This window comes from Mandrillus leucophaeus, unplaced genomic scaffold (genome assembly GCF_000951045.1).
Source record: "Mandrillus leucophaeus isolate KB7577 unplaced genomic scaffold, Mleu.le_1.0 Scaffold31, whole genome shotgun sequence".
NCBI lineage: Eukaryota > Metazoa > Chordata > Mammalia > Primates > Cercopithecidae > Mandrillus > Mandrillus leucophaeus.
This window is the reverse complement of record NW_012103254.1, coordinates 4,166,416-4,193,486: the sequence shown is the minus strand read 5'-3', so window position 1 is coordinate 4,193,486 and position 27,071 is coordinate 4,166,416. Positions and strand designations below refer to the sequence as shown.

The 27,071-nt window shown below is 32.7% G+C and overlaps 1 protein-coding gene across 1 annotated transcript in view; it reads right to left on the bottom strand.

The window, feature by feature from the left end:
- Window positions 1-21,155: 21,155 nt before the first annotated feature.
- Window positions 21,156-27,071, bottom strand: part of CDH9 (cadherin 9, type 2 (T1-cadherin)) — a 175,678-nt gene continuing 169,762 nt past the window's right edge. Inside the window, exons 10-12 of the mRNA XM_011987408.1 lie at window positions 26,889-27,006; window positions 26,536-26,787; window positions 21,156-22,514 (exon numbers count right to left, since the gene is read on the bottom strand). Of these exons, the coding sequence (XP_011842798.1) occupies window positions 22,027-22,514; window positions 26,536-26,787; window positions 26,889-27,006 (858 nt within the window). The 3' untranslated portion in view covers window positions 21,156-22,026. The remainder of the gene's footprint in view (window positions 22,515-26,535; window positions 26,788-26,888; window positions 27,007-27,071) is intronic.

The following is a 27,071-nucleotide window of genomic DNA, read 5'->3' as shown; positions in this document are numbered from 1 at the left end:
TACACAAAATGTATAACATATTTCATATGATAATAAATATACATGTAAATATAAATTTGACTTAAGAAGGGAATATATGTTGATAAAACTGAAGTAAGCTTAGTTCATCAGCTTAAATGTTGTTACTGTCTTTGTTGCCATAGAATAAACACTTACAGATAAATAACAACCTAGCTTTAAGTTTGGAGCATTTTTTTTTTTTTTGACCCTGGGATTATTGACTGGAGAGATTAATATGTATTTACTTTATTTCTTTTGTAAAATTTAAGTTATTTTTAAACAGTTATTTTATTTACACATAATGTCAAGCTGACATCTGGAACAATAAATGTGGAGTTTTATTGTAAACTTGATCCAAGTATTTGAAACTCAATTTTTACAGTGCTAACTGATATATTGCATCATTCTGAGAATTTAGAAGAAGGAAATAATAATTTAAGATGATATCAAAATAAATATTACAAATTCCCACTATTCCCTTTTTGGGGTAATTGAATAGTTGCTGAATTTATACCAAAAAAGTTGAATTTAGATGAGATTGGAAATTATGCTATTAAGCTGACCTTATGTAGAAGTAATGCACACTTTGGGGGAAAATTTTCTTTCAGCTGGACTTGAAGCAATCCTTTAACTTCTTAAATTATACATTTGGAACATTTACTTAAATAAATAGTCATAAAATTCTGTGAACCTTAAAGGCTCCTACCTTTGGTCCCCATTATCTTCCACTCTGAAATGTAATTGCCAATCATTTCCCCATGAGCCTCTGATAAACTCACCACATGGGAAAAGAGTAAATGTTTTCCAATCATATCTACAAAAAATATGACTATGACTTTTGGTGATCAGAAGTAAGCATACATCTCTTAGTTGTTGGAAAATAAGCTTGTCCTTGCCATAACCTCTCTCCATATATTTTTTCCTGCTAACATGGTTTCACAGCAGAACCGAAAGTGAGTCAGTTCACAATCATACACATGCCGTTCAGCTTGATAGTTTTAAGACTTGAGATAATTGTGTTTGATGGTTATATGTCTAGAGAGAGAACAAACTGAATGGACATAATCAATCTTTTTATTTTGAGAATGTCATAACCATCGCTAACACTTGAGAAATATATAATAAAGCCTGTGCTGTCTTATGTGGCTTCTATGAAATGCTAAATCCAATGGCATTTAAACATGGACAAAGAAAGTTAAGTTTTAAATGTTTTAGATGAATCACTGGGTTAAACAATTGGTTATGTGACAGTTTACAACACCAAAATCAGATGGTATAAGATGCTATTCTGAGAATCCTTATTGAATATGCAGGTAATGCTTTCTAAATTTAACCACAGAATATTTTATTCATAATGCATCTTGCAAGATGGATATTCCTTGAAATATAATTTGAGAAATTCTAGTCAGCTGTTTCAAACTTAATTATTTTCTTCAGATTTTCCATTTCTAGCACTCCTCAGTTAACAGTAAACAACCCAAATCACTAAATAGAAACTCACTAAAATTTTTGTCAGAATTTCAGCAAAATTGTTTGTACTTGCATCAATTTGTTTCGCTCATCTCCTACTTGAAAAAATGCCTCCATTGCAGTGAGTTCCATTGACTCTTGTTTCTCAGAATTCTCTTTCATCTCAGTTCTTTCCTATGTCTTCAGTTTCTCCAATCTTACTTATTGTCCCCATTATCACTTAAACATAATTTTCTCTTTTGAAGTTCTACAGAAAGGCATTATGATATGACTCACGCTGCATCTCAAAGCAGGATCATCCCCAAAGACAAATTGTCAGAATTGTTGCCCTAGAAACTCTGATGTGACTGAGTCAGAGATCTCTGACCCAAACTAAAATATTAACATTTCGAAAGTGACTTAATAGCGTGGATTTTTAGCAGAAATATTTGGAGTGCTCTATTTTGAAATTATCAGACATTTTTCTTACAAAAAGAAATAAATGGAGAGAGACTGAAGTCACTGAAGTTTGGGAGAAACACTTGCCTGGGTTTGTCAGAGAATAGCTATGATTCTGTCTACTAATTCACAAAAATCATTTCTCTTTCTTCCTGAAACTATATCTAGATTATAGTTTCCAACTTTCCTTGCATGTGGTTATGTGTTTGCATTTTGGCCACCTTAATGTGGAAGGAAATTAGGTATAACACTTCCAACCTATTCAAAAAAGCCCCATACAAAACTCTCTATTTTTCTCTCTCTCCCTCTCACTCTTTAATTATCTCTCTCTTGTTCTCTCGTTATCTCTATTTCAGTCTCCATCTGTATCTCTCTTTCTTTTGCCTACAAGCCAAATGCAAAGGATGTTGTAATTACAAGATTGAAGGGATCAGTTGAGTTCTTGAGTTGCTGTGTGGAAAATCGCTTTCAGTAAAAATACACAGAACTGTTAAATGAGCACAAAATAAACCTCACTTATCTTGAATTACCTCAATGAGACTTGAAGGTTGTTTCTCTCTTATTTATTCATGAAGAATAACTTTTGCTTATGGTATTTGGATGGCATATGAGTTATACTGATGAGATTCTTTGAAAGCGCTATGATGTAGGAAGAATCTGCTACATTTGGGAAGGAAATTCTTAGTCAAAAAGTTTCAAGATAATGTATGTGTTTGTTTACATGTACAACATGCAGAATACAGAGAACAAAGAGCTGAGTTATTTTACAGCACTACATTTAAGGTGTCAACTTTCTTATCTCCTCTTTCTTTCTTAATTTTTTTTTTTTTTTTTTTTTTTTTTTTTTTTTTTTTTTTTTTTTTGTGATCCACACCTGGGAAGGTCAAGAATATCAGTTAGCAGGTGAGGAAGAAAATGATCAAAAGATTTGATGGACTAACCTCCATAACAAATTATTAATCCACAGGAGACTCTGGCTGGAGTAGCTGAGGGTATTAGACCATAAAACAAGTTCTGAGTTTTTGTGTGTACTATCTATTGTTTCTGCTCTTACTGTGTTTTTGGCCTCAAAATTTAAGAGCAAAGTCAAGTGAGTAGCAATAGTGTTTACTCTTCAGATCCTTGAGTCTCTTTTTGTGTAATGCTGAAAATTTACATAAATAGTTCACTTAATACTTATGATTAAAAATACCCCTGGTTTTTAAAAAAAACGCACAACCAAGATCTGACTGTGGAAAGCAATAATTAAACTCTGCCCTTTTTCTAGCTTGTCGGGTTTGCTAAATGATCTCAATCTGGATCAAAATCAGAATTGAATGAATATCATGTTGTTTTCACAGATGCAGCACATATTACAAGAGAAAATAAGAATGTCCTATGAAGAATTCAATAGAGAAACTGGTCTATATTCTGATATTGGAATAAATAAACAGCCTGGGAGATAGCAGATCAAAGTAGGAGAGTAGGTGTCTTGACTAGATTTCTGTATAGAATTTGCTAAGTATGAGGCATTTCGCTTAATGGCATGAGTATCCTAAGGTCTAAATTTGGTAGATGTTCCCAAATCTAAAATTACTTCTATTCCATGCTTGGAGGATGGCTAATGGATAAGCTAGATTCAATACCTTTCTTCCAAAAGAGTATCTTGAGAATTTGGAGGATTGTTAATGGATAAACTAGATTTCATTTTTTTTTCTTCCAAAACAGTATTTTTGATACTGTTAGTTATAACTTTTTCTAATTAGAAGACTTGATCTGAATTATTTCATAATAATTTTGGGAGGATTTATGATAAAATTAGTCTCTAACAGAAAGATCCAAAAATAACTTAGTTACTTAAAAATGATATAAATTTCTTTTTCTTCTGTATATTAACTCGATGTCCATCTCAGTTTTTCCAGTGACTGACAGTGGAAAGCTCTGTTCTGTATGGTCTTCAGCTTCACGATTCTCCTTGATATTTGAGGCCTGTTTATTTTCCCATTATATACTAATATATTTAACTTCCTCAGTCCCTATTTTCTTCTTCAGACTCCACGATTTCATCAACCCTTAAGCAAGCAAATTTTGGGATTGAATAAAGTCTGCTTTTTGGGAGCTAGATTGGTCTTCCGATAAAATATTCCTGAATTATAATATAGTGATTATATCTGCAGAACTTGGAGGCAGATTGTCTAGGGAAAATAACCAGCTTTGTTATTTATTAACTGTGAGAACTTATTTAACCTCTCTGTGCCTGTTTACTCATCTAAAAAATTGTCTCTAATAATAACACCAACCTCATTGGAGAATTAAATCAATTAATAAATTTAAGGAACATATAATAGTGGCAAAGCCATAGTAAATGCTCAGTAAGTAGTAATGAATATTATCCACTATAATAACAATTATCTTTAGGGAAGGTAAAGAATGAGGTAGGTTGTTATTCTCTTTCTGTCTCTTTTTATTGCTTTATTTGCACTCCCCAAAATGCCTGGCATATATTAGACACTGAAATATTTGTTGAGTTAATCAATTTCAACTATTCCAAAGTATTATTTCAATATATAACTATTCATTAATACAAAGAATCCAGAACTCAAAGCTCATTTAATATAATTGATATAGCTTAATATTTGTGAGCTAAAATATCCATATCATGATGAGGTTTTCTGAATTTGAATCCTCGACCTGCCACTCTCTAAGTTTTATTTAACCTCCCTGAGCCTCATTTATCTGATCAATAATGTAGGATTAAAAATAGTACACCCTTCAAATGTATGATCAAGTAAGATTATATACCTAAAGTATTTAAATTCATGCTTGGGAAAACAATAAATGCAGTATAGGTACTTTTATTAGTATATTACTGTTATTTACCACTTAAATACTCATTAAAAGTGTAGGTACTCTATGCTGTAATTACATTAACATTCACTAGGCCTACTTTATTCCCTTGTTGCTTTGTCTTTCATTAGCTTTTAAAATGCTTGTTTCCTCAGTAGATATGTTTCATACCATTTTATATTCCATCTGCTCTCACTGGTATATGACTGCAATGAATGCCAACTGGTGATTCATTCTAGTGATTTAGAGAAACAGTATTCTTTAGATATAAAATCAAGTAAACCATTTTCTCCATGACCGATTACTCATGTCTTTTTTCCTAAAAAGAGATATTATTTTACAGGGCTGCCATTCAGGAACCTCTCAGAGACATGATCTTCTCCCAATATCTTCTTCATTTAAATGAAGTATTTTTGCCATTGTGTCCCAGAATAGCAATCCTCTCAGGCATTGGTTCACTGATGCTGTAACCACAGTTGCTAAGAGAGGGCTTCACAGATTTTTTTTTCCATGTATTGCCTTTTGTTAATAGTCTCACTGATAAAGGACAAGCAGGTGAGCTTTGACTTTATCATTATTATTATTATTCATGATTCTTGGTAGTAGAGACAATTCCTTTGGAAATATTGGTATCCCTCATTTAATTTTCTCTCTTCAGCATCACTTGGAACACCCTCTAACTTTTATGAGGTAAGGTATTTCTAATATCCTCCAGTCTTTTACAACAAGGGTTATTCACCCCAAATATCTATTATTCATATTTTGTGTATATATATATATCTCAGTTTACATATATATCTCAGTTTGCATATACATCTCAGTTTATGTATATGTGTCATACACACACACACACACACACACACACACGAGATATTAACTGATTCTGGAGCATAGGCATATGCTATGACCTAAATATAAATGAACAAGTAGGATTTGATTTCTACTCTCCTGGACCTAACACACCAGTGAGAGAGATGTTGAATTTAAATAAAATGAAGTTACGCAGCTGGTGCATTTAAAGCAAATATCAGAGGGATCTAATGCATTAAATTTTGAAAAATGAAGGGAAATGTATACATCTTACAATGTTAATTGAGCTGACTTTTGAAATTCTTGAATTTTCCTTACATTATTGCTGGTCATTATATTTTAAAAGACCATCTATTACCAAGAAGTAGGAATCATTTATTTTAGACATACAAGCTTTTTCTTTCTCATATTTTCTACAGAAAGAGTGCCAAGATGAATAAAGGACAAAACTCAATTAAATAATTAAAAAATCACATTTCATGAGGATTTACTAACTCTCAAATTTTAGGAAGCCAATTATCTTTACATTTTTGTACACTTATTAATAGGAAAATGTCATTGCCATCTGTGCTAAGATCTAATACTTCCAAAATAACCCTTTTTGTCTTAAGTACGGTACTTGTTGAAGTATGGAATACTTGCATAATTATAAAAGTTTGACCTACAAAATGTTTAATAACAATAGATGTCTGTACACATAGAAAAATTGTTTTTCTACATATTTTGATTAATTAGAATGGTGTTACTATTAACAGAGAAGTTTGTGATTCTATCTTAGAGATTTAGAATTGAGAACAAATTAAATTTCCAAATTCCTTATGAAAATTGAAATCATACAGATTTATACAAATTGAGTATTTTGGTAATATTATCCTGAAAAAATAATTTGAAGTTGTTTTCACTTTAGATTATCCTTTGATTTATAACTTACATGGCAACTTTATTTAAAATTTTTAGAGCAAATCACAGTCCTATAATATCATATTCAGGTTGTTTTATTGTCTGCCTTTCATTAGAAGAATGTTTTCCTGAATTAGGTCCTTTGGAAAGAGTTGACACAAAATTTTTCAGCTTGTTCAGAATCCACTTAGGAGACAGACCTCACATATTTAGGTCAATTGAATGATCAGCTGGCTGAACAGCTATTAGGTATGCATTAAACAAGTTTTAGTACAAAGCACTATGTTAGAGTTTGCTTCTGGGTTTTAGGGAAGAGATGTTACAGAATCTCCAGGGTACAAAGAGCATGGGGTTCTCCTCTTCTCTGAACAAGCATGTGGCCCATGGGGCTCTGCTAGTTGAGCCAGCTCAGTGTTTGTGGAGAATAATATGGAAGTAGTGCACGTATCTATCTGGGTTCTTTTTGACAATCTACTTTAATATAAGCCCATGAACTTCAGTGGTGCTTCTTAGTGCTATGTATGTTAGGTTGGTTAGGCTTATTTCAACAGCAATGATTCCACACAATTCTTTGAACACAATGCAAAGGATCAATCAAATCATACATTCTGGAACCACAATGTCTTTCTTTTAAATCCTCAGTCTTCTGGCTTTTACTTTGTGGCCAAATACATCTCTGTGCTTCTGTTTCCTCAACTGTGTAATAGAGATAAAAATGACAGCAACCTCAAAGTATTTTCAAGCGAATAAATGTATATGTAAACAAAAGTACCCAACACAATGTCCAGTACCTAAGATCACACAGTAAACATTTTTATATGTATAGAGTGTGGGGAAGTTGGATAGGACTTTCACCATGGTCTCCTAAGAGACAGTCCTACCGGCTCTTTTTTTTTCTTTTTTGTCCTTTCTAGATCCATTTTCCATGTTTCTATAATCTGCTCTGTGTTGATGAGTTCCATTCTGTTGGCTCCTAAAATCTATAGACTGCATCACTGGACTCTCTTGTCTTCAAGTTTCTCATAGGGTTTCACCAATGGGAAGCACCAGTAGATAAGAGAGCAAATGGGGAGAAAGGGCAATATATTGTTGTCTCTCCTTCCACTGGTAAGGTATTAGACTGATTCCCCTGCCACAGATACTGACTAAGGGCCATACTCCAGTGTTGTTCTTGAAACACTGCTTTTCTCCTTATTTTTCGGGACTCTGGAGGAAAGTCTTTTGTCACTGGTCCCTGGGTGTTTCACTGCTCTTTGTTGGTTCTCTTAATTCTATAAACTCTTTCATATAAAATCTCTTTCTTCAATTAAATACACTGAACATGCTGAATATGACATCTTTCTGTTTTGATGAATTAAATACAAGGGCAAAAATGTGTCATTAAAAACTTTTTTGAGAGTCACTAAAATATCCCTAAAATGTCTCTGCTTTCCAATTGCGAAGCATCTTCATTCATCTATTTGTATGTGCTTAATATTATAACGAAGCAAGCGGTTAACCATGAAATGTCAGAGGTTACAAAAATATCTTCTTCATGGAAAATTGGTATTTTGATCCTCTTCCTCAATGTGCAGGAGAGGAAATTATTCTTCTTCTATCTGTTGCTATATAAAAAGTCCCTCTAATACATAGTGGCACAAAACCAACCACTTCATTTGGATCACCATTCCATGTATTGGCAATTTGTCCTAGGTTTTCATGGGTGGCCCTTCTCATATTGACTTAGATATCATTTTCTAGGCTTAATAATAGTTCTAGAGCATTAACTAGAATCGCTAGGAGTCTCCCTTTACATAAGTTTGAACTCTTATCCTCCAGGAGGCTAGTCAGGCTTGTTCCCATGGTGGAGAAATGTTTCCTGGGGCAAGGGCAGAAGCTAAAGGTCCTCTTGAGGTTCAGAAGTGGCACAGAATACTTCTTTCCTAGTCTATAGGATTAATGCAAATTAGCTCAGATTCCCTTAAGGGATGAGGGAATAGATAACAATTTTGGATAAGAGAGGTTGTAGAGAATCTGTGTCCATTTTTTCAATCTACCCCATTCCTAAATCCCAAAATCAGGTGAAGGATTGCTCTGAAAAAAGCAATCATTATTCACAAAACTGATGAGGGATATCTTTTAGAAAATGCAATTCAGCTTCTTTTCTCCCCTTAACTAGACGTTATTAAGGTCTTGAATAAGTGATTTTTACTACTGTTATAATCATGGCATAACAGAGCATAGTGAGAATATTTTGGGGGGAAATCTGACATGTTTCCTATGGACGTGATTCTGGAGGCAGTTTTCACTAATGTTTAGGTATTGAAAGTTTTGATACTTATTGAAACAGCCCATGAGGGTACGGACAATGTGGAATAACACTGCATTTTCAAAGAGGGAGGCCCTCTCCCGACTCCTCAGTGCTACCCCTCTTCACATTCTTCATGACTCTTAGGGGCCAAAGAAGAGTATCTTAGAACTCTGTAGTTTCAGTAGTCCCCTGGGAAGGTGCTCAGAAGCCTAAAGAGTTTCCCAGAGTAAAGGGACAAATGATCTCTAGAAAATGGGAGAACACTGATTTGTGTTCTCAATGTTCACAGCTGAATATGAAGACAGTTGGTCAGTTTAGTAAGTCGTACTATACAAAATTGATTCAGTGCTTACTGAAGGAGATGTTGTTTTCATAGACATTATTAGAATTTGATAGTTTTTTTTAATGTTATCTTTGTAAGTGTTGCCTTGAGTCTTTAAGTTTCTTCAGCAGTCCTATCAAAAATTTAATATTTAAAATAATGCTATTAGCCCAAACATTTGACCATCCTATGGTAATGGGTACATACATTTTGTCAGACATTGAACTCTAAAGGAGTCTGATTGCCACTTTTCTTTACCTAATCTCCAACATACTGCCTTACTCACACTGGAGTCTCAAACACCTTTAGAAGACAAACGCATTAAAACATTGTGTTCACATGAAAGGCCCCAGTTTATTATAGAACAGATTTTAGCACAATGGTTTTCACAATAATTTTTGTAATGCTTACAATGGTAAATAAGTGTTTATTTTTCCCTGAAACTACCTGTTAGAAGCTAATCAGAATACAATTAAGTTACATGATCTTGACATATTAATCTTAATTTAAAAACATAATTATATAGACACGCCTTGAATTATAAAGAGGTTAACCTATGTGAGCTGAAGATATTGCAAGAAACTTAACACATTGAACATCATAGCTTAGCTTAGCCTACCTTACATATGCTCAGAACACTTTGCCTAGAGTTGGCCAGTTTCCTGGCAACAACAGTACACTGTAGTATATCCGCTGTTTACCCTCATGATCATGTGGCTGACTGACAGCTAAGGCTCACTGCTGCTGCCCAGAACAGTGAGAGAGGATCCCACTGCTCACTACTAAATGTGTATGGCTTCTGCAACCATGGGAAAATCACAAAATTGTAAGTTGAACCACTGTAAGAGGACTCTTTGTATACATACATGGAAATTATATATATATAATATATATACATATATTATATATAATATATACATATAATATGTACACCATGTATATTATATATACACATATGTATATATACATATATATTTCATTCTCAATGGAAATGCTATACCTGTTCCAGGGAAGTAAGTGTCGATGAAGCTTCATCAGGATTTTGATTACAGAATTATTTTGGTCCTATGCAGTTGACAATTACATTACACATATTTATATGTGCTTATTCATCTTATTATAAAAAACAGTTTCAGAAGGAAAGATTTCTCTATTGGATAAGTATAGTACTAAGAAAACTAATCACTTAGAAGATTAGCACTTCAACAGCTCCAAAAGTGGAAATGGAAAAAATAGCAGTTTAAGTAAGATAAGCAAGACAAACAAGGGAAGATCAAGCATTTTTTTCTTACTGCTCAATGTCTCCCAGTTACCATTATTTTCCTCCTGTCAATACGAATGGTTAGCTTTTGTACTTGTAAAGTTCATTTGGCTAGAAAGATGATAAATGCTGAAAGAGCACATGAGAACTTTTGTAAGAGCATATTCTTTTTTAAATCATTGTCATCTTGGTTCTCAGCGGGTTAGAATTCCACTCATTTCTATGGTTGGTTTTTCTATATCTGGGATTTAATTTTAAATTAAATTTTAATGAAGTAGTTTCCTTCTCCTCATAAATTGAAGAAAAATGAGAATGAACTTTCTTCTGGTTTCCTCAGAATAGACTTCTGCTTCTACAGTACTTGAAAATACAACTACCCTAGAGATTTGTCACATATTTTTTAGCTTGGAGCTTTCCTTTCTGATCACTTGCATTTACCACTTTTCCTCTTGTACTCTTCAGAGAAATCTGTAAAATGAGCTTTTCCATCAAAGATGAGCAGAATTTCCACTTAATCTTAAATTAATATTTTAATCCCAATTCACAAATGTTGTTTTTGCTGCATATGCAGAAATTTATCAAAAATAGGTGCCTGAAATTGTTAAGTACACATTTGTTTTTCTTCTGAAATATTATTTTATTTGTAGGCTTCTGTTGCCTGGTGGCATGCATATTTATCCTTAAATGGAAGAAGAATATAGTATTTTGAGGATAATAGAACACTTTTTTAAACTACTGAAAAAATAGCAAATCATGCTAATTAATTAATTTGTCATACGTAAGCCAATAGCAAGCAGTTTAGTTCTATTAGTTTCAATTGAATTAGAGCAGATTTTAGCATAAAAATTTTTAGAAATTCCAATCACTCTTACAATTACCATAGATCTGTATTTAAATATCTTTTAGCATTTGTCCTAAATTACTTGTTATTCAGTGAGCAAAGCTAATGGTTATTGCATTGGAGATTTAATAAATAAAAGTTGAGAACATTTAATAAAATTTCATGATAATAAGTATGAGAGTACATTAATAATGAAAAAATGCAGAATGAGATTTTTCATCATAGCTGGAAGGTTAAGGAATTAATTTTACAGAGCATGAAATGGAAATAACTTCCCCACCATATTATTAACCAATGCTTAGATCAGTGTAATCAACTTCTTTATTCAGAGCATATCTATTCTCATATTTAGTGGCACTAAATAGGCATTTCCATCAGTTCAATAGGTTAATATAATTCAATAAATAATATCCAAGTAAGAAGTAGATCACATCATGTGATGATTCCTTGATAAGATGCCTTATTTTATTAAGCAAATACATCAACAATTCTGAAGCTAATGTAAGTGTAATTTTGTTAGCTACATTTTTACAAGTTACAAAGTATATTAGCATGCTGCCACTAGTACAGAATGTGACCATTGTAGTGAATGGAAAATAAATGAGATATTTAGAAAATGATGTTTCCCAGATAGATTTTTCCTAGTGAATGATGAATTGTGATTCAAAGTGTGGATTATGTTTCCATAAAAATTAAAATCTCAGTTTTTAAACATATTCAGATAACATATAAGAACAACCCTCCACACTGTCAAAATATATTGTTATATAGATATCAGCATATGACAGGGAACCAATGCATTAACTTCTGTTTAACAAAATGTTATACTAGTTTTTGCCCCTGGCAGTGTATGGAGCTTTCTGTCATTACACAAAGTTGCCTCAGCACTGTAGAAAGTATTTGCACTTTGACACATTTAAAGTCATGCTGGAGAAATGGGTGGATATGTGTGGAGCAGAGCAAAGGACTGCTAAAATACCTCCTTGGTTCACCTCTGAGATTTTATTTAATTGAATATCATTGACAAAAAACAAAACAAATAAACAAAACAAAACAAAAACACAGCATCTTATTCAGAGGCCAGAGAAAAATAAATATTGAAATCAGCGTCACCACTGTTCATTTATCTAGTTTCTCATTTCCCCGGAAAGATGTTCTTAAATTCCAGGCTGTTCTCTTTGTGATGGATGTAGCTAATAATAGGTGTGATGTTCAATATTATTTCTTAGAATTAGACTTAACTGCTGCTAGTCCCCATCTTCATTTGATTGCTCCGCAGATTAATTCAAAAACGCTCTTTCACAGTTTTAAAGCATCATACGGAAATGTCAGATATATGATCTTACTCCTGATCTCAAATCTCTGTTTGTCATAGTGCTTCCTATCTGTCTTCAAAGTGTGAACACAAATTTATCTATTAATGTTTGTTTTAGCAGAAGTCTCAGACACTTCAGCTTTGAATGAAAAGTGGACTTATATCTAACCCTACAAACACACTACATGATTTATCCAAGGTGATATAATATTGTACAAAATTCTGTGGGAATTTCTCCAATCAGAGTTTAAATTTTGCCTTTGAGAGGAATAGTTGACAGAAATTTTCCAACGTGCTGCATTTTAGCTTTACTGTTATGATTTTTTGGACATTGATTTTATAGTTACTAAAATTATTTCTTAACAATTTGGATGTTTTCTGTAAGGCAGGTATTATTATATTGTTCTTTAATACTATGCATTTCAATGACATTTCTCATTTTTCCACCTAGCCTATCCTTACTTTCAGCCATTCAAGAATGGTAATGAAATACTCAATTCCTAGCCTAATATAAGTACACAGTAAATCTTCTTTGCAGGTGCTATACTAAACTGCTTGCTTTGTACTACAACAGTGGACATTGCTTTAATATACTGCAGTTTTAAGTTAGCTTTGGCTATTTATTATTAGACTTTTAATGGCATCAGATTCAGATATTATTCTGATCAATAACTTGTTTGTGTAATTTCAGATCCTTTCTTTATTTTTTGTTTTTTCAAAACTCTGAACTCTTATTAGACCGTTGATTATTTTTTCTTTTCTCTCAGCAAATTGAATATAAAATTATATTATCTGAGAAAAACAATCTGATCAGACAGTTCCCAGCTCAATGCCACCATCTTCTGAGTTTTATACAATGATGATAATCTGGAATAGTATACTGATTAAAAGGAAAGTCTACTGAGTCAGATTGTCTGAATTTAAAACTTTCCTCCACATTTTACCAACTTGTGATATTATATAGGTTTCAGTTTCCTATTATGTAGGATGGAGATAAGAATTATAACTGAAGGAAAGAGTTTTAAGAATTCAGAGCGTAATCCCCGTAAAATGTAAAATGATTAGTACAGTGCCTGGCACTTATTAAGTATTCAGTGCATTTCCATTGGGCTTCACATATGTTAATGCATGTTGATATTTTATGCCTCTATTTATGAAACTCTTCAGTCTTTTAATAATCAAACGTAAATCACCCTATAGTTAAAATCACAAATACATTCTACACTAATATATTGTAGTTAACAAATAAATACAATAAAATTTTGAGCCGTTTCTTTATAAGAAAATCATTAGAAGATATTATCATTAAAGTATTGTGAAGATGGGGATAAAAGACAATGCAAAATATTTATCTTTAAATGTTTATCAAAGTTCTGTGTGTATTAAGTGGCAGTTAGCCTAATCAAATGACCATTTTAAGACATCAGTAACTTCGCAAAGGCTGACGGACCTTCACTTACAGTTTGGTATGGACATTGACGCTGATGATGCTCCCCACACACCAGGAGTTTATGGAAAGGTTGATCATTGATGTAATTGAGGTCTCTGGGGAGAGCACGAAGGCCTCTCAGGAGGATCCTAAATGACTAAAGAGAGGAAGGAAAGAGACCTGCCTAGGTTTTTATTGCACAGACTGGTGAGAGTTTGCTCATGTAGGGAGGACTTATGAGATTTGAATTTCTTGCCTGCACCAAAGGAGGGAACACCAGGGCTTTCTTACCAGCTTGTCCAGAAGCGGGGACCAAGGAGAAAAGGGAAGGATGAGGCTTAAAAGTTATCAGCAGGGAAACATCAACAAATGGAGTCAGACTCCTTGTTAACAAACTGTGACATTAAATTTTAGTAGAAAAAGTGGCTGAGTTTAATCAGCCAGAGAGTGTGTTACATATGTTATTCAAAAGTACCTTTGACTGATTTTTACTGGATATAGTAATCTTCATTCAACAGTTTTTAAACAATATAATGTGACACGAAAACTCCTAAAAATGTGAAGCCAAAAACACCTTTTGTTAATTTCCTTGTTATTTTTAAGCCCTTATCACATACCACTTTATATTTTAGTTAATTGTGTTTATTGAATTGAATTCCAAAATCTTAAGAAAATAAAAGCTGTGCATTGTACTGTTTTAAATTTCTTACATGGCTTTGTTTAATGCCAGTATTTAAAAAGAATTTATAAAATTAATAAATCAATTAATTATTCACTTACATAAGACTCTATCCATGGACTTTTTTTGACATAGCATCCTGAAGAAAATGAATTAAAATTTGAAGCATCAAGAATACTTTTGATTAAAATCATTACTTTTATAAGTATAATAATCCTACATTTAATAAAAAAGGCTCTAATGTATTTCCTATGAAAAAAAAGTTTGAAACTACCATGTCATACAACTGAAGCATTCTTAAGAAGTTAAATTATAAAGTGGTTATAAATGTGACATGCTCTGATAATTAGAACTCCTAATTCAAGTAAATATATAGGAAGTGTATACTTGACTTGGTTTCATTTGCTGCTATATAAATGCTGTTCTGGATCATGTTATAATCGACTATTAAATGAATGTGTGCATAATAAATTTCTAATATATGAAAAGCATTAAATGAATCTAGAATACAATGCACTGAAAAGTAGTATTGAATGAATGTGAAGACAAATAAAAAAATCTGAATACTTATATTCATCTCAAGAACATAATCACCTAAAATATATTTTTCTTATAATTTTCTAGATATGAATCTCTTATTTGCTAATATTAAAAAAGATTATGTATTAGACTTAAAATCATCAAAAATAAAAAATGAGGTATTTATTAACAGCATTTATAACATTTAAAAAAGTTGTTGCTAATGTTACGTAATAGGAGTTACCAACTTAAATGCTCAATACCTACAAGGAGCAGGCAGATAATATAAATTTAATGAAACAGTGTGTAAATATCCATAAGAGAGATTTCTGATGACCAAGGAACTAAGATATATCCTTCCTTCTAGCAAAATTCCAAAGTGCCCAATACAGCCAGAGCAAAAAGCACAATTGATTACCAAGGAATATTTTTAGTTTAAAGTACAACAAAGCTATAATATTAGAAAAAAATAAACAATAGCATCCTTTGGGAGATGTGTAGTCAGAATTATCTTATACTCGGGAGGAGGTGGAGCAAGGAAAAGGAACGGAATGTGCTTGATATGGGATATGGGGCTCGGGACTCTAGCTCTTCAGGGGAGATCAAGGCCATCCCCAGTTGCTGGTAAAACAAAACACCAGAATGAGGTCTCAGCGCAGGTAGAGTGAGGAACTGGTCTGTCCAGACTAGAGCAGTTCAGCAAACTGTAGGAGAGATTTCCTCAAGAATCTAAAATCCATTCCCTACTTGTTTGTGTCTGAAGCTGAAATTTAGACAATTGCCATAGAGTTTGGGGCAGAATTAGTAATAAGGAAACATAGAAGACCAAGTCAAAAATGTCATAGAATAGCATACATCATAACATATATATTTTTGGTTACACTAAAATTAAATATAATAAAAATATAAGCCTCTTATTTGTGAAATATAGTTATATGTCGTTGAAAAATTATTACTCTCAAGAGTTTTGTACTTATCTGTTCAGAAATAATAAGAATATTAAAACATCTAAAAGAAAACTGTCACAGACAAGAAGCGGCAAGTTATAAAATCACCTTAGAAAATCTAGAGAGATTAATTTATAGGTAAAATATCTTGATTTTTAACTGTGGTCAATAGTATGGTAAGTTGTTACAGTTTTTAACACAATGTGAGCTAACAATATACTTTCCAAAACAAACAAAACAAAACAAAACAAAACAAAAAGCTGACTACAGGTCAGATGAGGTTCAATTTTTTTTTTTTTTTTTTTTTTGAGATGGAGTTTTGCTCTTACTACCCAAGCTGGAGTGTAATGGTGTGATCTTGGCTCACTGCAACCTCCGCCTCCGGGGTTCAAGTGATTTTCCTGCCTCATCCTTCGAGTAGCTGGAATTACACGTGTGTGACACCAAGCCCGGCTATTTTTTTTTTTTTTTTTTAATTTTTAGTGGAAATAAGGTTTTACCATCTTAGCCAGGCTGGTCTTAAACTCCTGGTCTCAGGTGATCTGCCTGCTTCTGCCTCCCAAAGTTCTGGAATTACAGGCATGAGCCAATGCGTCTGGATGCTATTTTCACCATACAGATTGAAGTAGCTGATATTTCTCCTGCATTATAAACAATTATTTAAATGTATTTATTCTTAAAAAAAGTCCCAATATTTTTATTGAAATTTTGGAAGAAATTAAGCGTATTTAAGTAAGACAACATTTTCTTAGAGCTTAACTGTTCAGCTTGCCAGAAACCGTATCACACGACCCAAGTACAAGACAATAGTGGGCTAAGAGCTGCCCAGTGACTAGGCTGTCGTAAAGTTAATTACGACTGCAGAAGAGAAGGATATACATATTTTATTCCTTCTCTGTGTGCACTTGTGTTTGATTCTGACATTTAGAATTGATGGTCTGAAATGCAGTACAATTCCATTACCAGTATCTTTTAGAAACCAAGATTATTAAATACAACTTTAGTTATGTCAGGTTTTTATTTTTTAACTTGAGATATTATTCAAGTTTTTCAGAACTTTTTAAAAGATTCTTTCAAATAATGATTTAATTGTGATCAACCAGAATTTAGCAAACTATATTTCAATTTAACAATCTAGAGTATATTCAATATTGTGTTGAAGGCAGGTACATTGCTGTAAATTTGAGTATAATTTTCCCTTTTTTCACATATGTTTATGTGTGTATGTATGTATGTTTGAGACAGGGTCTTGCTCTGTTGCTTAGGCTGGAGTGCAGTGGTGTGATTATAGCCCGCTGCAGCCTTGAACTCCTGGGCTCAAGCGGTCCTCCTGACTCAGCCTTCAAATTAACTAGGACTACAGGCACACACAACTCCACCTAGCTAATTTTTTTTAAATATGTAAAATAGGTTTTCCCCTGTGTTGCCCAGGCTGGTCTCGAACTCCTGACCTCAGCAATCTTGCCACCTCAGTCTCCCAAAGTTCTGTGATAACAGGCATGAGCCACCATGACCAGACACATTTGATTTTTTCATCTCCCATGTATTTATAATATTCCACAAAATTTTTAAAATGCTCATATATAAATACTGAGCATTTTGTTCAACATTGAGCAAGTGTTTGCTGCATGCCAACAAGGTATGAAACAGCAATCTGGGCACATGAGATACTTTAATAAAATCTATAAAAATTATTGTCCAGAGAGATCAAGCATTTTAGTAGCAGTAGACACACAAAAAATTAAAGGATAAACAAATTCTATATCAAGTTGATTGGTAATATGTGCTGTGGCAAACAATTATTTTTAAAAATAGAGAAAGGAGAAATGGGTGTGGAGGATTGTGATTTCAATTAGACTGACCAATGTAGTTCTCACTAAGAAAGTCACATTAAAAAGTGATCTTGAACGTAGTTATGAAGTTAACTTTGTGGATATCCAAGGAAAGATTATTCCAGAGAAAGTCAATCGAATGGGAAAAAAAAAAAAAATGCTAGCCAGTTTTGAGGAAAAACAAGGAGACCAGGATAATCGAATTAAAATGGATGAAAGAAATGAGAATAATTTATCAGAGAAATAATGGGAATCTGATCTGACCGGTCCTTAGAGGCCACTGTGAGGACTGTCTCTCACTGCACGTGAACAATTGGTAAGTTCTGAAAAGCGAAGTGAGATGTCCAAACTTATCTCGTTAAAAAAAAGCATATCTGCTCTGTATTGAGTTGAAAATAGATGGCAGGAGCAGAAGCTAGTGAGAAGAAACGCTTAGAAGAACACTGCAATAATCCAAGTATGGTTATTAGACCAGCATTGTAGCAGGAGATATGATGAAAGATCATTGTATAGCAGTTAAATTTTGAAGGTATCATTCATAGGATTTTCTACAGTATTAGATATGGAAGATAACAGATTGAAATGAATGAAGATTGACTGCTTGGTTTATGGCATGGACAATTAGAAGGACAGAGCTGACATTAACTGAGATGGGGCAAGCTGAGAAAAGATAGGAGTGAAAATTAGTAATTAAAATTTGGACATGTTACTTTTGATATGTTTATTCAAGTAGAAATTTAGAATAGTTTGGATTATTACATAGAGGTGAAAGTGGGAGGTATAAAATCAGAAAATTTCAATCTATATCTTAGATACAGATATAGATATAGACAGGTATAGTAACATGGAAAATTGGTAATAATACCAGAGACTTGAATTTAACCAGAAAAGAAAAAAGCCTGGACAACTCTAAAATAGAGAGCTAGAAAAGAAGAGAAAGAACCAGTAAAGAAGATTGGGTAAAGTTAAAGTACAACCAACAGAATAAAGAATTCTGGAGGCTAATTATGATACTTGTGCCAAAGTGACAGGAATGATCAATATCCACCACTACTAAGGTAAGATATTATTACTTTTTTGTTCCCGTTTGTTTGCTTGCTTTTATTGTTAATACTATTTTATTTTCTTTGCTAAGTTTGGTATTTAAGTCATTGAAATCGATTCAATGTGCTTGAGAGCAAAATTGAATGGAATAATATCCAGACTGTGTATTAACATGCAAATAGTGTAGATAGGTTATTCATACTGAAAGAAATTCAGATATAAATATAGTCATATTCTGAAAATTATTGAACTTTCTAAATAAAACAATGAAATTAAGTTTATATTTGGGATAATGGTTACTCAATTGATTTTAATTTAATACTATTTTAGTTTGAAATAATCAGAGCTAATTAATTTAGTTTGGCAAGTACACATTAAGAATAAATTATCTTCAACATTTAACAACCCCATAGTTCATGAGAATAAAGTAATAGAATCAAATCTTACTGAGGATATTATGTGCATCTAGTAAAATAAATTCCAAATCCAATAGGGTGAATGTTGTGATGTGTGTTTTCCTGAAGAATTTCAATGATTCATTTAGTTTGCTAGTAAGGAAATAATAAAATCTGGTCCATCTGGCTCCTGAATGCATTTTACCTACTATGGACATTTCATAGATTATTGGAAAAGGATAGGAAGTATTAGTGTTACACAGATCTGTTAATTTCCTTGATTCAATCAGATCCTCTGATTCATAGCATTTAAGTCAGGTATATAAAAACAATCACATACCAGTTAATATTAATTCTTCTAGCTCTGTGCTTCTTACAAAGACTACCATAGGTCAGTCATTTCACAGATCAAGGAAAGGGAGAACTTTGAAACTAACTTCATTAGTTCTCAAAAAGAGACAGCCAAATAATATTTTGCAAGTTAAAATATTTAATGTTTTATTCTATCTAATGACAATATTACTCTCTCATGTCAATCACAGATCTACACCTTGTAGGTAAGTTCGTTTGTTGCAGTGCTCTTAGTATTTCAAGCATGGTAAGCCCAGGCAAGCTATGTAACTACCAATTTATTCAACTCTCCTGCCACATAATGTCTTCGTTTTTTAAACAACCACTACATGTACAGTCAGTATAGGTCTTCTTAGAATTGATTTACTTATTGTTATTTAACCTTGTAGTGATTATAGAACAAAGTGATTATAAGACGCCTTGCTCAATGTCTAACTTATTTTTTAATTACCTCAAGTCACTCTATATATCCTATTAGGTATTTGTCTATCTATGATGGATGAGCTTTGGCAATGAGGAAACTAATTCCTTTCTAAGGTAAAACTAAAATTATCTAATCAAAACTAAAACTAAAAATCTTTCTGTTTTCTGGGTGATTGTGTCCTGAGAAATATATCAAGTAATTCTCAATAGTCCAGTATGTATTTTTCTTAGCGTTAAATTAAATCTTAATAAATATTTAATGTGTGCTACATATCGAAGATAAAGTTCTTGAGTTAGTCTTGGTCTACAAAAACTTTACAACATAGTGATATAGCAACAAATAAGTACATGTTTATAATTTGGTATTTGCTCCTTAAAACCTCTTGGTAACAGACTAGACAAAGTTAAATTTCTCCTATATGAATTCCACCTAGGAATCACCATAAGTATGACATTTGCTGCCTAAACTATGAATAATTGAAGAGGAATAAAAGGTTAATTCTTGGCACAGAAAATAGATAACATGCAATCTCTCTGTGAAGTTCCCATATCTTGGTTGAAATTTTATACTGTGAGCCATATCAGGGCCAGATTATACACGGCAGTCTTTCAAATATTTGCAGATGATGATTGCTTACGATTCCCATCTCTTCTTCTTTCCCATGGTTTGAGGTGCCTATATTCTATTTTCCGAACAATCGCAATAATTAGGAAACCATCACATTCTTTTAAGTCTCTTTTCTCTACTTTTCCTTAGCTTTTTCAAAACTTTCTCAACTATAATGACTTGGAATTTCCTCAATAAAATAATAAATTTAAAAACAAACTCTCTACTCTTCAATACACATTTTAAACATGTTACGCACACCTGAGCACATATCCCGTGAATTGCCTCATCATGAAGAAAAAAAAAAAATCAGAGCTATGATTTCTCATTTTGAAAACTATACTACTGAGAGAAGATTGATGTAGATTTTTTCTATGTCTACATAACATTACTGACACATACTTCATTTACTCTCAAATATAATCCACTGGTTGATCCCATAGTAAAGTAAAGACTTGTCAAAAAAAACACTTAAAGTTTATTGTCCACAACTATATATATGTATATAATATTTTATATTCCAAATGTGTCTCATACTCTATTGATGGTTAGACATCAGTGGTTCTATAAACATTAGTCAATATTTAAGTGATGAAACGGAAAAGTAATAATTGGTACCAAAGGTATTTTATAGTTTCACTACATTGTAGGTCCAAATCCATGCAGTAGTTTCTGAACTGCTTATTCCCTGAGTGAACCATGTTTTACGTTTAAAGGTGTAAAACATTTTTGTTATAAATGAGATCAGATCTGCCTCTAGGAATTAAATAAAATGAAATGTATTTTATAAATACTAGTTTATTTCATAAAAATACAAAAATATAAATATACATTTATAAAAATATGAATGAATTAACACAAAGACATTCTTCAACTAAATAAATATGGCAGTAATAGTCATTCCTAGGTCATTAGGGATATATCTTTTCCATATTAATTTACAAAGCGGTTGCACAATGTTTAGTTTAATTAGTTTAATAGTAAAGGTGACTGAAAGTCAGTTAAGAAAACATTTATAAATTATTATACTTAAGAAAAGGCACAAAAAGCCTTTTAAGTATTTTTATTGATTATTGATGTGATATATTTTCCTTCCGAGATTGTTAGGCAAAGAGGGTGAACTGGTTATTACTTTTTAAAAAATCTGTATCATTCGTATTCATTCACGAAAACTTACTGATTAAGCAAATCCCTACTAAGACAACACCTACGTATTGTTTGTAATTTCAATTTTTGACAAATTTCCTCCAAGGAAGAGAATGCAGGCCACTCAATCTAATAACATAGACAGTACTTCCACTAATATTGATCAAGTCAAACAATCCTCTCAGTCTCGGTCACTATCATCACCCCCGTACATATCGGCAAGTTTTTTAAAACGAGGCCCCCAGTCACTGAGGTAATCATAATCTTGGTTACAATCAGCTGTGAGGGATTCTAAAGAGCTGAGCGAATCTGCTATGGAATCATTCCCTTCATAGGCATACGTTGCCAGTGAATCATATGGAGGTGCACTTGGGTCTGCGTCGTTTTCTTTTAATCTTCGATGGATAAAATCTTGTACATCAATATTTTCCCACAGAGGCACAGTCCTCCTTATCTGAAAAATAGTTTCGGGCATTACATCTCGTCTAAGTTTAGTGTCTTCTCTTGCCTCTGGATTCCTTAATGTGCCAATGTCAAAAGCTTGGGTATCTTCTTCCCCACCGCCTTCATCGTTATAGGTGACAATGTTGTCCCGGACATCGTCTTTTGAAATTATCAGAGGTTCCTTTTTCCTTTGCCTCTTCAATGCAGCAAACAGCACGACTAAAACTATTAATAAGAAATGGGAAAATAGTGAGATTTCATGAGTCAGGATAAAATAGAGTGCACTTCTGAGTGTGAAATTTGTTTGGTACAGGAGATATTAAGATTAATCGAATAAAAATAATTAATTACCCTGTAGAAATACAGAGTTTCTCAAAGCAATGACTGGATGTACTGTATTGATAAAGGAGCAGATATTACCATGCCATTAATTTACTCTCAAGACATACTCTCCTATGAACTTCTGGCATTGAAAAAGCTTTATTCAAGTACAATTATTATATTTATCCAACTGCAATTGCCTGACACATCAGCAGTCTTTCCAAATGTGCACTTGTTTCAAATACAAAAACGCTAAAACTCTACTCATGATATTGATCATTCCTTTCACTTAGGCACAAGTATCATTTCTTAATGATTCAAGGGAGTATACGCAAAACATTACTCATATATAGATATATATATTTGTATATGCATTATATTCCTATATTATGCGTGTACATATGCACACACATGACTATGTCATGAATATGTATGTGTCACTGATTTTATCACTTCCCATATCTCATAGGTTTAATTAAATTCCTTTACTGGTCTAATTTTGTAGTGGGCTTAGAAAGCTGAACTATAACTCTAAAAGTTACAACATAAAACTCAAACTCATCTTTAACTTATCTTACAAAACACCTCAGACTGTATCTTGTTAATGAGGACTTCCTTGACATACAAGACCTGATTTAAACTTTTGGAATGAAATGTTAATTGTATTCCCTCTACTTGCTGTATTATTTTTATTGTTTACATGCCTATGTTACAAAGTTAACTGTGAACTTCTCCTCATATAATATATTTTCTTATTTCTCATTATAATACTGGAATTCAAATTATGTGTACTGGAAGATGAACCTTTTTCTAATAAATGCATGTTGCAATTAATAACGTTCATTTAAAAAGAAGCAAACACGATTTTCAAAATACAAATTTTCCATTAAAAATTGGCAAGCCCATAATGTTACATATAAGAAATGTGAGAATAAAATCAAGAAAATATCATCAAAACACACTTCAGCATTACCAGGGAAAAATACAAACTAGGTTTCCTTTACTTTAGGATACTTAACTGTCTGTCAGTATTATTTATGCTTCACAGAAAGTAAGAAAATGTTGGCTCTTATTCCTTTTCTCAATTTTTACATTGAGATTAAATAAAGCATACTCACTGTCGTTGAGACTACACTTCAAAATGGCCCGTGAGGCCCCTATAACTATACTAAAGCCCTGTCCAATGTTATTTTCATATTGACCAGCAAACTTGTCTCAGCTCTTCCTAACTGAAAGTAAGATTTTACAAAAGATAATTAAAGATTATCGTTAATGTCGTAAAAGTAAGATTTTACGAAAGCTAATTAAATATAATTACGAAAGATAAAGAAGTATCAGTAGTTAGACTTCACAGAATGGGCTTTGGGAGCTGAGCTCTATTCAGGATCATCTTAGAGATAATGAAAAAAGAAAACTGCAGTAAAGATGAGACCTCTGTACTCTCCTTTTAAAAGATGGACGTACGCTTAATTAAGTCCAACATGGATCTGACATCTATCAAATTTCAGCCACACACTAGAAAAAGAGATTTCTTTCTAAATTTAAGGTTAAATAAATTTATAAGTTATCTACTTTTTAATCAATAAAAATAACAATTGTGTAGTCATTTATTAAGTATTAAGGGTTTCTTAGCTAATAAAAACTTACTAATTCCCACAAATGGTCCGTAGAATCTGTTCTGAGCTTTCCTTTTCTACCATATTAATATTATCAGATCATTTCTTAGATTGAGGTTATTAATCTGGAACATGTGAACAGAATTCAGAAAGAATAGGATAAGAAATGAAAAAAAAAAGTGCCTCATTATTTCCATCCATCTGTAACTCAAATTTAGCATTTCTTTTCAATAGGATTATTGGCATAAACGATGGTGATAGTGGCAATATGTGTGACAGATATTTTATATTGCATCACAGTTTGACAGATAAATCAAACCATAGTTAGACTTGCTCCAGAATATGGCATGCATGATTTGATAAGCAAGCACAGTTTTCTTCGTGTTTTTTATTTCATTTGTGTAAGTGTATTTCCTTTTTGTCTTACATGTTTTACTCTAATAAATTTAAATCGTCATTCTGGCTAGGTCCATTCACTTCATCAGGCTGCCAAAAGTGTCCCTACAACCAAAAAGTTTAAAATCCCAGCCCTAGATTTTAATCTTCCATCTTGCCTTATAAAACAGATATAAGCTAAGAGTTAGATTTCTTCAAAATGTATGAAAGTACATTTAAAATATTATTGTCAGTGCTATGTCACTATCTTATAAAAAGCAAACTCTCTTAACTAGAGAAATGCAGTAACTATGTCCAGCCATTACCATAAAGACTCACAATAACAATAAAGTGCTTTAGTAACTTTGAAAATATAAATTTCTGAATTAGAAGCAATTTTAACTACAATAATAGAAAATTACTCCACATTTAGGCAATGAACTGGGAAAGTGAAAAAAAAGAAATTAGTGCTTTCCATATTGCTCAAGGAACAAAGGTGGCTGACTTTGCAGAATATAAGAAGAAACTTTCTAGGATTTCTGCATAGAAAAAAATAGTATCAAATTTAGTTTGAGAATGTTCAAATATCTAAACTTACCTGGGGGGATGCTTTCGGTTCCCTGTGTGTGCATGACTATCTTTGTGTGTGTATGTACATTACATTAATACAGAAATTTTTCAAATGATCTAACAATAACGTATTTTCATGTGGTTCTAAATTAGGAAAGTGGAACTTCCTGAGTGAATAAAACAACGTGAAATCAGTAGCACTTAGCTAAAAGGCTAAGCCAAATTTTTATCTCCATAGGGATACCAAAATATTTTACAAAGGAGTTGAACCCTCTAGCAGTAGGTGGGGATTGAAATTGCTGATGGCGGTGGTAGCAGTCTATTTGTGCTAAACTACACTGAGAAAATGTTTTTCTAAATAGTTGGATCATCTTAACTGAGACAAATGTTTTTTTCCCTACTTTCATCAATCCCCTACTGAAGTCCTGCAAGGATATCTGGCCAAAGGGATTTCATCCAGATAGCTTGAAAGGATTTGCAGAGAAAAGGAGCCAGCACATATGAGCATTAGAACATAAATTTGGCTAGCTCCCCTGCCCTAAGCATAAGCATTTGGGCTGAATATTTGATAGAAACAATTTTTTTTTGGAATGTTTTCCAGTGGAACAACTGTTTAATTGAATTAAATCGTTGTCCTGTTAGTGCATGTTCAAATAAAACACTCGCTGTTGGAACATGACTTTATTTAGAAAATATTGCAGGGCTAGGTATGACCACAGTGATATAGTGATATTTTTAAAACAGAACTTTAACTTCTTAATTTAATATGTCACACCAATGTATAACAAGCTATATAGGGGAAAATGTCTAACTGTGACAACTTTAATGCATTTGCATGTCAGACATCTGAGATAGATAACTCAGAATATGTTAGTAACTGTTATTTGTAAGGGCAACGTAGTCTTTGATTTGGGAATAATAGAAAGGAGAAGTCTATAGTAATCTGTGTTTGAATGCTAGCTAAAGCCTTTTCTAAATGAGTGACTTTGAGTAAATTATGTAGCCTTTCTCTAGAAGAAAAGTATTTACCTTATACAGTTGATGGAAAGATGAAATCAATGAAATCAAATGCCCTTAGGACAGTGAACATAGTCAAAGATATAATACCAAATGATATAAAATACATTTTTTAAATACACATGTGTATAGCATTTGTTAGATCTTTATTTTTGGTCTCTGGAAAGCTGGGACTATCCCTCCACACAAACACTCTTACTTTTTCCTAATTGAAAGAACCATTTTAATAAAAAGTGAAAATGTTCTATCTTTATCTGTAGAGAAACGTGTTATTCAGTGCACCATCCTCAGACCGTGAGGGAGAGATTTTTGTGAATTAAAGGATCATTCAGAGGGACAGAGCTTACTAAGCAGTATGAGGACACAGAGGAGAATCGCAACGAGAGCTCCCGTGCTCAGGCCGGCTGAAAGGATCAAGGCTTCTGCCGTGCAGGATTGCATGTTTCCTTGATTATCGCAGGCACACACCCGAATAGTGAGTGTGCCAGTGCTGCTTTGAATCGGATAATCGTTGTCAAAGATTAAAATTGGCAATAAGTAGGTGCTCATTTTGTTGCGACTGTAGCCATCTTTTCGAGTCATGATTCCTGCTGTGTTATCTGGTGGAGAAAAACATGTAAAAAACCAAAAACTTTCATATGTGTTTTTAACTATGCATCTTAAAGTTTCATGATTTTTAGTTTTAGAAATTTTCTTATACCTTTATTATCTACAATGGTGAAATTCGGATTGAGAGTAAATTCTGGCACTGGTTCAAAATAGAATTTGTGACCTCGGGGAGGGTCATCCTTATCCATGACACTGACAGTCTGAATCAACTGAAAGCAACATAAATAAATTAATTAATTAAGCCTAAGGCAATTTTCTTGTTATTAGACGATAT